This window comes from Triticum dicoccoides, chromosome 4A, assembly GCF_002162155.2.
Source record: "Triticum dicoccoides isolate Atlit2015 ecotype Zavitan chromosome 4A, WEW_v2.0, whole genome shotgun sequence".
Taxonomy (NCBI): domain Eukaryota; kingdom Viridiplantae; phylum Streptophyta; class Magnoliopsida; order Poales; family Poaceae; genus Triticum; species Triticum dicoccoides.
The window spans coordinates 21493821-21505658 of NC_041386.1; the positions used below are offsets into that span (position 1 = coordinate 21493821).

Genomic DNA, 11838 nt, shown 5'->3' on the forward strand with positions numbered 1-11838 from the left:
CTTCCCGATTTTAAGTGAAGAGTGGGGGATGCTTTGTGATTTGTGAATATCACGTGTCATCCATCAGAATAGATCTCACGTGAGACCTGCTCTCATAGAATTATTTTCCCCGTCCAATGCATGGAAACAAATGATGTGTATCCCTACTTTTATTCCGTCTCTTCATTTCAAATGTTAATGCCACACATTTAATGGTGCATAAGTACGTCAGATTCCACTAATCAATGGATTTGCTTATACGGGCTGACCGCTGACGGGCACTTGCCGTACGTGGTGGATACCATGCCGCCCATTATCAAGCCGCTTATAAACCGAGCGCATCTGGACGTACGGCATTGTTCTTGTGTGTGTGTGTTTGTGTGTGTTACCGGCTGTGAACCGGAGTGTCGGAGGCGTCAATGGCACGACCAAGCATGGGCGCCGTCGCCCTCGTGCTGCTTCTGGCCTGGTGCTGCGCGGCGACCACCGTGCGAGCGAGGGAGTGGATCGTCGGCGGCGACAAGGGGTGGACCTTCGGCGTCGCCGGCTGGGAGAACGACAAGCCGATCCAGCCCGGCGACACGCTCGGTGAGCGACCCGATCACACGCGGCCAGCTGCTGGATCGATCCATCATTTTGCTTTACTAACATTCGTTTGGTTTGATGGCCATTAGTGTTCAAGTACAAGCCTGGAGCGCACAACGTGGTGAAGGTGGAGGTGGACGGGTACATGGACTGCAAGGCCCCCGACGGCGCCACGGTTCACTCCTCCGGCAACGACACCTTCGAGATGCCCGGCGGCAAGGCCTACTTCATCTGCACCTTCCCCGGCCACTGCGAGAAGGGCATGAGGATCGGCATCCCGCCTAGATAGATAGGGGCGTTGACTGGCTGATAAATAGCGCGACGTGCTCTCTCAATGGCTAGTTGAACGATAAATAAACCGAGGGTGCTAGGGTGATGGAATGTTTGTCTGCACGTCCAGGATGTTTCTACCGTTAGAGGTGAGCGATTAAAAAGGGAATGAGGCTAGATTTTGCGCCATCCCATGGCGGTAGATTTTGGTCTCCCGCCATCTCTGCCGATTCCACCCTGCACCGCCGCACCCCCCTCCTTTGCGCTAAACTTGGTCTGGTTCACTGGAAAAGATCTATTTCAGCGTTTCTAACGAGCCAGGCTCTTTAAGGTTCGGACTCAGATGGGGGGCACAGAACATGCATCAGGATCACCAGGACCCCAGGTTGAAGGCACCTCATCGTCATCATCGCTCCTTTCTCACCAGAGCCAAATAAACTTATCGTCATCGCCAGGCAGACATGACGTCTCTTTCAAATTTATTTATTTAAACAAATCACTAACGAAAATTACAACTGAGTGAAGAAGTCGTCGTGTCAAGGCCCCAAAGAGCAACCATCACCGACTATGAGAAACATGGATCGGAAGAGTCATACCTGTAAGCACACAAACACGAACAATGGCTGACCGAATCCAACGCGTGCCAAAGCAAAGCAGATTCATCGAAGACCAGTGCCGACCGAATTCAAAGAGATCCGCCGGAGACAAACATCCACGCACACCCTCCACCAATGCTAAAAGCACCACCAGGTAGGGGAGGACATTATTCTAACTCTGGGCTGCTGCCATGCCACCACCTCACTGCCCCAACCAAGATTTTAAAAGTACCTATGTCACCAGAGGTGAGTCGGACCAGCGGTGCCGACAAGAGGACAGAAACCCTAATCTCCTCCAAAGAACCTCGTGGAGGAAGGGAACGGTTATTCACTGCTTCTACTTCTAGAAAGCAGGCCAAGGAGACACTGTGATAAATGGTTTAGCGTTTCCTGTGCTCCTATGGAAAAAGCAGACAGCTCCCTAAAACAAGTAATACGGCCATCCATAGATCTTCTCTCAAATAAAAAAAATCCACAAGATGATTCATCTGCCATACCACGTCAAGCAAGCATTACAGTAAAATAAGGACCCGTGATGAGGGCCATCCGAAGTTAAATCACAGCCCCTCACCAGCTCAACGACCGGCTAGTGCCTAGCAAACCAAGGAACCTAAGGGTGTCCATAACTTCGGGGATGCACAACATAGCATCCAGATTACTTTGATGGGATTCACGTACCGATGGATGGAGCTGCAGTAGCAAGCTTGTGTGCAAACTTTAGCAGTCATCGTTGCTAGTAGCATACTTGAACACCGTCCTTTTTGCTCTTGGCGCTTTTGGAGAAATGAAAAGAACCATTACATCCAGTTTCAACAATGTTAGAATGTGCATCAACAAGTAGAAACATTTCCTTGCAGAAAAGGAACACGTAGAAACGTGCTGACATTCTTGGATAATCAATTGAACACGAGCAATATTTGGCTATGAAGTAGTAGATTTTACTTTAACAAAGCATACAAGCAGTTCCGTTGTTTCTAATCAGAGCAATCTTTATAAATTTTTATGCTGTGCAATATAATCTTCGAAACACAATACATGTTTCTACATATGATTAGCGAAGTATCAAACATGTTTGAAAACTGTTTCAAAAATACAAGTCAATAAAAAAAAAACAGAAATCTCGCCGAAAGAGAGGTAATGGTTAAAGCCACCTGCAATGCTGAAGACTGGAAACTGTTTCGAAAATACAAATCCTCTTCGTCCCGCGCCGTCATCTGCTGCTGCTGCCCCTTAACACATGACTATAAGATAGCCTTCCCTCTGTATCAGCCTGTGCAGATGCACGCCCATCAATAGGATGCATTTCGTGTGCACTTTCACAATGCAATTAGTTTGAAATTCCATCATATTCTGAACATAGACAAATGATAGGTTTACCTCTGTAATGGCCTTGACGCACTTCACTTCTTCCTTCACCTCTCCTGTACAACCATATGCACCTTGGACATTCCGCTGCTCACAGACCAAATGAGCACAAGACCAGACCATCTCCTGCTTCACCAGAGTGGAGTAACATAAAAAAATGTCAGTTTCAGTTCATGGGCTAGCTGGTTGTCTGGAAAGCTTGTTGATGCTAATAAAATCTTAAACATCACAAGATAAATTAGAAGTGAGAGGCAAGTGCAAAAAATCAAAGGCACATAACTAAACATTTTGCAGGGAAATTCTCAAAATTATCTATGAAATTCCTGGGTTCCATACGTCCGCTAAAAGATTAAACCATGGAGACTTAAGGCAGGAGCAAGTTGCACATCATAAGCTATACCAGTGTTATATTACTAGGCCAAGCTAAATTGCATTCAATAATGTTTCATAGTATTACAAAATAAGTGCTAACTTTTAGAAACACTTTGTTCTCGAACCTAGAGCTAGAGTGAAAGTGGAGAAGTTTTGATGGCTCATGGCATTTGGAAATGGTGAACTGACCGTGATTGCTTTTTCTGATATTTACTTGCAGTCAACCATGACTTGACTGTAGGTTCATACCACTCTATGACTAGCATTTCCTTTCATTTTTTCCTTGCGCTGTAGGCAAAATGTGAATAACTTCCACTTCAGTTACTTACAGGACCAATAGGTGGTGAGCTTTGCAAGTAGTTTTTATCATAGTCTGGTAAGCATAGAAAATTTTGTTCATATGGCTCTCAGGTATACTGGAAGTATTGTGGTAATCAGGCAGGAATCATGTTCCAATTGTGCCCGGAAGATTTTCATCCCTGTTACAGCTTTATCGAAGATAAATGTATTCTGGAAGTGCAGCCTTCCAGGTTGGTTTTACCTATTCGTATAAATTTGTCTGTTGTGGGCTGTGGCAGATAAAGAATAATTTTTGCACGTATCTCACATTCTCACCCTATCCCAACTTGGTCGGTTTACTATGCTTTGTTTGTATCATGTCTTCTGTTTCTACAGTTAATTTGCTGTTGGACATTGGTGATGATGAACTAAGGGTTTCTTCTTTGGTCTACTGTAATTAAAAAAACTTTCCATCAAGCACACTACAGTGCAATATTCAAGAAACAGAACTCATGTTTGATATTCTATTTGAAACTTTCAAAAAGGAACTCTATTTCAATAAAGGAGTATATCATGCTCTCGGTCAGTCAGTGCCTTATACTACATGTGTACGGTGTACCATAGCCATAAGTAGGAGTATGGCTTTTGCTTCAAATGATGACACGTGAGTGTTGCCTCCAACCGCTCCCACTGTCATGGCTAAATCTAACAGGAAACGATTTCAACCAAAACCAGGGGAAAAAAGAGTGGCCCACAATGAAAAGCGGTGCCGTAAAGCGGGCAGACCGCTTCTAGTAATATTGTACTAACTTGGGAAGGATTATTCTGATTGTAGTTTCGTGTATACAGTTGTCCATATGAGTAACAGCTAGCTTTCACTCGATGAATGGATGGCAGATACCTTAAGAAAGAATTTGCAGGAAACTACAAGAATTATAAGTTAAAGTGGAGAAACATCGATAGTAATGATGGAAAGCTATGATTTTTGTGAATGATGTGGAACACTACTTCATGGCACTATGGAAGCTATCAGTGCAGAATGGAAGTTACATAATTTCCATTGGGCTGCTGCCACCCCACATTTTTGTAATAAAATAATAGGAATTGATGCGCATATAGATATATGGTGGCATGAAATGAAGGTTAAAATAAAAACTAAGTTGCTTGTAATCTAAGAACAGAGCATGACAGCACCATGTACGTACACTGGTAATGAAAGGGAAGGATCCGATTGCTTGATCTTGGTCTCGAAAGGCATATCGGAGTTCACCATATACAAAACCTAATTCGTATCTTGTGTTGAGTTGGTTTCATCTAATGTGGGGATCCAGGATCGACTATGATGATAGATGCTGATCCAATGTGTGAGTGTAAGTTATAGGCATACTGGCTTCTAATATACAGTACTAATACTAATAGAAATAAAGCAAACCATACATAAATACTTTCCACCAGTTCTGAAGAATGAGGTGCTTGGTTGCTGATAATCCACATATCTACTATTTCACGGTTCTTTAAGTGAAATCGAACAAACAAAGTGATGAGACCTCACCTCTAGCACCTGATCCATCCACATATTCAGTTCTGCCCACCTACATAAAAGCAAGAAATTGCGTAAGCATTTACTGCCTTTTGTCTTACCAGCCACTCACCAATATGGCTTTGGCTAACCATCAAGCCTGCAGCATGGGCGTTTAAGATACATATAACATTCAAGCGTAGAAAATATAAATATCTTTGCTTGACTCCAAGTAATGGCAGGACTCAGCTCACCAAGCGAAATGCGTACATTAGTAGCATTATTAAAGCTTCGGTGGAAGAAAATGTGAACATAAGCTGACTAAAAATTGGACAAGGCAAGCGACATGATTTGATGTTGTACAGCTTTCATTATAACCAGATATGGTTAGGACTTGCTGAAAAGAAAATTCAGAAGGTGAAAGTCAGCCAAACCCATAGGGGTCTTGCTTGCCACTCACCTCCATACCTGGTGGTTTAACAAGACAAGGAAAATGCACAATTGTGCAGCTTTGCTTGGGAAAACACACCACTCCGATCACCTTCAGCATACTGGGCCGGAATCTCTCAAACTAAATTGATGTTTTTTTCCCTCTTTCTCCATGGAGCTGAAGCATAGTTTATATTGATTCATAATAAATAGCTAAAATACATTGTAACTATAATCTCCATCTAAGAAACATCAAAACTGAACTGACCACAGGACAGACTGTTAAAGATTTACGGCAGTAATTTGCACATACAGATTATTTTGCGAAGTCAGAATCTGAGCTCTCTGTGGTCATGTAGCAATTACATGGACACTGAGGAGTCCCATTGCTACCTGTTCACAACTAGAAAAGCAATCTGCCTTCTAATGCATCAAGTTATAAATCTACATGGAGTTCATTGCACGAGACATAGCAGCAATCAATTTCTCTCTTGTTTGCTGTTCAGAGCCAGGGGACTTGATAACGAAGGAATGCATGACTTTCCCATTGTTGGATGTGATCTTTGATTCACCAACTTTGACTTCTGCCTCTTCAAAAGCTTGGAACACATTATTTATTGGATAGTTGTCCATAGGTGACATTACACGAACAAGAACCTCATCTTGCACCACCTGGATATCTACTTCTGGCCTAGGTGTTTGGACCCTGCGGTCTACCATACCAGACTCCAAGAACATGTCTCTTTCCGACTCCATCTCTTTGAGCTTCTTCTGGAGATCAGTGATGTGCGTTATGGCATCTCCCAGGAGCGATGCTTTGTCCATTTTTGAGATATTGGGAACAACAGCTCTCAGTGCATAGAACCTCTGGTTGAGTTTTTCCCTCCTTTGGCGCTCAGCCTCAACATGGTTAAGCGCCTCTACCCTCCCGTTTGCTGGTTTTCTTCCCCTCTTTCTTGGTGGCTGGCCCTCCATTGCAGGGGCCACTTGCTCCTTACACAAGCCATCGACACTGCCATTTTCCCCACCCAACAGAGCTGCTTGTGAAGTCAAAACACCAGATTTTGAACTAGACCCTACGCTAAAATCTATATGCCTCGGTGTCTGTGACTGAGGTGGTGGTTGTGTCAGTATCTGCTGTGAATTCTGAAGCTGAAATGGGCTCAATCCAGGGCTATGTGCAGCTCCATTGCTACGCTGTGAAGTCTCACTTTTCACAACTAGAATACCATTGCCAAATTTCTGATGATGAGAATTCAGGCCTCGAGCCTGACTCCATGTGAAGTTCTGCAAACCTTTCCGGACATTGGGGAGCAACAGGCTCTCACCACCACAATTCTTCTGCATATCCCATGACCTTTCATTCATTTTTAATGGAACTGCTCCCGTGTTGACTAAAGGTCGGCTCAGATTCAAATCCTTCCCGAAAATCTTAGCCAAACCGGGTGATATTTGAGCAGAACTATTCTCATCATGCTTCTCAGATGCTGCCTTCTTACTGCTTGCCCCTAGAAACACAGACCTTATTGTTTCCAGAGCTTCAGCACTCTCAAGCACATTCTGCATTGAGCCTAACTCAAGTACACCAGCTTCGAATGGCAGTAGCACAATAGTCCTAAATCCTGCTGCACTTGCAAGGAATCCACGATAGCAATAATTTGAGGGGGAAACCTTGTGCGGATTGTTAGGAATCCAAAGGGGTGCACCTGTTGCAAACACTTGCCCAGGGCCACCTACATGACATGGAAATGCAAAGTACATGGATGCTAGGAAGAATAACTCAGTGTCAGTCACCTGGTCAATTCTGAGAGCATCATCCTCCTCATCAGCCCCAGCAAATGCTGTATGCAGTCGCTCTAACACTCGCTTACGCATCCTTTGTTGGCTCAGTGAAGATGCATCATGAATATCACCACGAGTAGTCGAGTTCATCTCATTATCATGGGGTTCACGGCAAGATCCATCACCCCAGCCAAGGACAAGTTCACCAGATTTGGTGTGGGAGAGTTGCCAGAAGATGGCGTAGTTCCAACGAAGGCTTTTACCATCAGCTTCAACCAGGTCCTGGAGTTTATTTTGCAAGCCCACCAACGCAGACGCTGCTACGAGATTTTCAGATATGGCACCTCCACCTTTCGTCAGATATGTGAAGGCATCTAAGCCCAGCACAGAGGCACAAAGGGATTTGTCCTCCTCAGTCCAGGACCCTCTGGTGCCTTCCTCCTCAATCTCTGTCTTCATCAGTACACTACCTGCTCAAAGTGGTAGGAGTCAGGTCACATTAACAAAATAGCCACATATAAAAAGGAGAAAGCAAAACAAGAAGGGCTGCACTGGTGTGCGAGCTAGCGCCCTACGCCGGTAATCACTCCCACGTCAGCCCCGATATCATCGTGACCGGGAGCGGAGAGATGCACATCTGATGCATGAAGTGGTCAGACTGTGTGGTGGTATCGCGTGCTATAGCGTAAAAGCAAAGTTCATGCCACATATTTCCCCAGAAGATGAGTGCATTTCCTTTGCTTTCAAGAAAGTGTGCTTCGTTGATCACTCACTTTCGATAAACAAAGTCGCACAGGACCACTCAAATTCCAAGCAGCATGCAACAAATTCAGTGTTGTACCAAATTTCACTTTTATCATTTATGGAAAAGTTGAAATTTGTCCAGTTACTACTGAAAAAATATAGGGGATTTTTTAATTCGGCAAAAAAATGTGGCAGCAACTGCAATAATCTTAACAGTTACAGGCCAAATAGTGCCATTCTAGCTATGCTTATTTTATCATAAAGTGAATGCAAAAGAACAGTTTATCATGTCGTCTCCACCTTCAGCATGAAGCCATTAGCAACTTATAAAACATTTTTCTGAATGTTTGGTATCAGAACATCAAATTAAAGGTTGCTGCATATTTTATTACTTTGTCAATAGAAATGCCCGATCAGTAAGGTGCTGGATCTACAGCGGATCTAGATCTGGATGGTGTACCGGGTATGCACCGGCACAGCTAGAAACTGTGGAGATCGGTGCGGACTAATCAGTGGGTGAAAACAAGCTCATACCTCAAAATCCGATGGCCAAAGGTTGCGGACGGGACCGGGACAGCAGGGACGCGATGAGCATGAACAGGAACGGCGATGCCAGCGAGGGCGGAGGGGTCTGGGGAGGGCGTCAGCCGGCGGCTGTGAGCTATGGGCACGGCGGCGGCTGTAGGCCACGCGCGCACGCGGTGGAAGAGTAGGGATGTAGGTCGAGATTGGTAGGTCAGGACTCGGACTAGCTAGGGGAAGAGGAAACAAAGGTACGGGAATGGTGGGGAAGGAACCGGCTCCTCTCACTGTCAGTCTGTCACGTGCACAGCACTTCTTGCGGCGCTAGCACGGAGATGGGCCAGCGAAATAGCAAAAGCCCATCTGAGGGGTGAAAACAGCCAGGTACGACCCCATTTCTGAAACTTCTACAAAAAAACGATCTTAAACTTCGCCTATAAAAAAGCAAAAAAAAAGAGTGAAATTTGCCTATAAAAAAGCAAAAAAACAAACCTGATCTGATTTTTTTTCACAAGTGACCCTTCTGCACGACACCATGGGCTGGGTCGTTGTAACACCCACGATACGGCTATATCTCCCACGTGTCGGAGCACGACTTAGAGGCATAACCGCATAGTAGGCATGTCGCAAGAGGGGTAATCTTTACACATCTCATGTACCGAATAAGAAAGGGATAAAGAGTTGGCTTACAATCGCCACTTCACACAATACATAAATATAGCATTACATCATCTAGAATACAATCAAGGTCCGACTACGGAACCAAATAAAAAAGGACAACCCCTAATGCATAGATCTCGATCGCCCCAACTAGGCTCCACTACTGATCAACTGGAAACGAAACAAGACTACAAACACGATCTTCATCGAGCTCCCACTTAAGCTCAGCGGCGTCATCTGCATTGGTATCATCGGCACCTGCAACTGTTTGGAAGTATCTGTGAGCCACGAGGACTCAGCAATCTCACACCCGCGAGATCAAGACTATTTAAGCTTATGGGTAGGAAAAACGGTAGTGAGGTGGAGCTGCAGCAAGCACTAAGCATATATGGTGGCTAACATACGCAAATGAGAGCGAGTAGAGAAACAAAGCAACGGTCGTGAACTAGAAGTGATCAAGAAGTGATCCTGAAACTACTTACGTTCAAGCATAACACAAGAACCGGGTTCACTTCCCGGACTCCATCGAGAAGAGACCATCACGGCTACACACGCGGTTGGTGCATTTTAATTAAATTAAGTGTCAAGTTTTCTACAACCGGGCATTAACAAATTCCCATCTGCCCATAACCGCGGGCACGACTTTTGAAAATTCAAACCCTGCAGGGGTGTCCCAACTTAGCCCATCACAAGCTCTCAACGTCAACGAAGGATATTCCTTCTTCCGGGAAGACCCGCTCAGACTCGAAATCCCGGTTATAAGACATTTCGACAATGGTAAAACAAGACCAGCAAAGCCACCCGATGTGCCGACAATCCCGATAGGATTCGCACGTATCTCGTTCTCAGGGCAACACCGGATGAGACTAGTTACGAGTAAAACCAAACCTCAAGTTTTCCTAAGGTGGCCCCGCAGGCAGCTCGGTTCGGACCAACACTTAGACAAGCACTGGCCCGGGGGCTTAAAATAAAGATGACCCTCGGGAGCGCGACTCCCAAGGGAAAAGTAGGTGGTGGTGAGGCAAATGATAAAACCAAGGTTGGGCCTTGCTGGAGGAGTTTCATTCAAAGCGAACTGTCAAGGGGTCCCCATAACACCCAACCGTGTAAGGGACGCAAAATCAAGGAACATAACACCGGTATGACAGAAAGTAGGGCGGAAAGAGTGGAACAAAACACTAGGCATAAGGCCGAGCCTTCCACCCTTTACCAAGTATATAGGTGCATTAAAGTAAACAAGATATAATAATGATATCCCAACAATAAACATGTTCCAACAAGGAACAAACTCCATCTTCACCTGCAACTAGCAACACTATAAGAGGGGCTGATCAAAGCGGTAACATAGCCAACACAACGGTTTGCTAGGACAATGTGGGTTAGAGGCTTGACATGGCAATATGGGAGGCATGATATAGCAAGTGGTAGGTATCGCGGCATAGCAATAGAGCGAGCAACTAGCAAGCAAAAATAGAAGTGATTTCGAGGGTATGGTCATCTTGCCTGAGATCCCACAAGAAAGAAGAACGAGTCCATGAAGAAGACAAACAGACGTAGTCGAATGGATCCTCACAAAAGCGACGTTATCGGAACTAACCCGAAGAAGCAACACCGAAAAGAAGCAAACAACATAGTAAACAACCACCCATAAACATGGCATGATGCACAACCAAGTATGATGCATGTCCGGTTTAAAGAGGGCATGGCATGACAAAGTGCACAAGCAATTCTACAAATTAAGTGAAGCTCCGTTGCATATTGAAGAAAACACCACATTCAAGTTATTTAGTTCGATCTCGTTTATGTAACCAACAATATTAAATATTGTTAAACATGGCAAGAGGTGAAGCATAATTTAACGAACTATCTAGTCAAGTTTAAATGAGGCCGGAAACAACGAACAACAATTCCGGTAAATCCCCATATGCATATTTTAGATTTGGTACTGTTCTGCCCTAAACACAATTTTAGAGTTGTTAAACATGCAAAGTAAAGCCGCCATGTTAAACTAGGCATTTTTCTACCCCATTTACATATAAAGATTAATTAAATCCGAGCTACGGTTAATTAGTTAGGAATTAAAACATTTTAACATGGGATTTAAGCAAAATAAAGCAAACAACAAGTTTTAGCATTTTAGCATGGATGAAAGTGGAATATTATGAAAGTAGACAAAATTCTAAGCATTTTTCATGTATAAAACATTTTAAAATGATGCACGGTTATTAAGTTATTATATGCATGATCAGCAAGGGTTTTTCTGCAAAACTGCAGTTTCCTGGAAATTAGAAAAATCGTCCTCGCAGGGGAGAAAAACTTCATGGGCCAGATCTGAGGCAAACTGGGCCGGGGGGAGCTGCTGGTTGCTCACCATGGGCTGGGCCCAAACGGTGGAACAGGAGGTCGGGCAGGCCTAGAGCGGTGTTGGGCCTCGCAGGCCGATCGAAGCAGGGGAGCGCTGGGCCCTGTGCGTCGTGGGCAACAATGATGAGCATGATGCATCCTTTGTTGGCTCAGTGAAGATGCATCATGAATATCACCACGAGTAGTCGAGTTCATCTCATTATCATGAGGTAATAGCACCCCAGGTACCCTAACTTACACCCAATGTGATGATCTAGTCCCAAACTTGCAAAACTAGACCAAGCCATACCCCAACTTGCATCCAATGTGATGTTTTAGTCCCAGGCCAATGAGAACTCGCCAATTGGCTGGGCCGGTCAGCGCATGTAGTTT

General features: G+C 44.6%; 2 protein-coding genes and 1 long non-coding RNA gene across 3 annotated transcripts; 1 reads left to right on the top strand and 2 right to left on the bottom strand.

Moving 5' to 3' along the window:
- Positions 1–398: 398 nt before the first annotated feature.
- LOC119288570 (basic blue protein-like) lies at positions 399–996 on the top strand. Its single transcript, XM_037568166.1, has 2 exons — positions 399–567; positions 654–996. The coding sequence occupies exons 1-2, from the start codon at positions 399–401 to the stop codon at positions 851–853; spliced, it is 369 nt and encodes a 122-aa protein (XP_037424063.1). The 3' UTR covers positions 854–996.
- Positions 997–1852: 856 nt separating this feature from the next.
- On the bottom strand, positions 1853–2817 carry LOC119284690. Its single transcript, XR_005139168.1, has 3 exons — positions 2808–2817; positions 2582–2700; positions 1853–2203 (listed from the first exon to the last, which is right to left on the bottom strand). It is a non-coding gene; the product is annotated as an uncharacterized LOC119284690 (long non-coding RNA).
- Positions 2818–5567: 2750 nt separating this feature from the next.
- On the bottom strand, positions 5568–8727 carry LOC119284688 (transcription factor MTB1-like). The gene is made up of 2 exons (XM_037563843.1): positions 8455–8727; positions 5568–7646 (listed from the first exon to the last, which is right to left on the bottom strand). The coding sequence occupies exon 2, from the start codon at positions 7633–7635 to the stop codon at positions 5839–5841; it is 1797 nt and encodes a 598-aa protein (XP_037419740.1). The 5' UTR covers positions 7636–7646; positions 8455–8727; the 3' UTR covers positions 5568–5838.
- Positions 8728–11838: the final 3111 nt, after the last annotated feature.

What these genes read in the sequence shown, in the direction of transcription:
- LOC119284688 (XM_037563843.1), bottom strand. Translation starts at nt 7,635, where the DNA reads ATGAAGACAGAGATTGAGGAGGAAGGCACCAGAGGGTCCTGGACTGAG.
- LOC119288570 (XM_037568166.1), top strand. Translation starts at nt 399, where the DNA reads ATGGCACGACCAAGCATGGGCGCCGTCGCCCTCGTGCTGCTTCTGGCC. An exon ending in CCAGCCCGGCGACACGCTCG is followed by an intron (nt 568 to 653) that starts GTGAGCGACCCG and finishes GATGGCCATTAG; the next exon opens with TGTTCAAGTACAAGCCTGGA.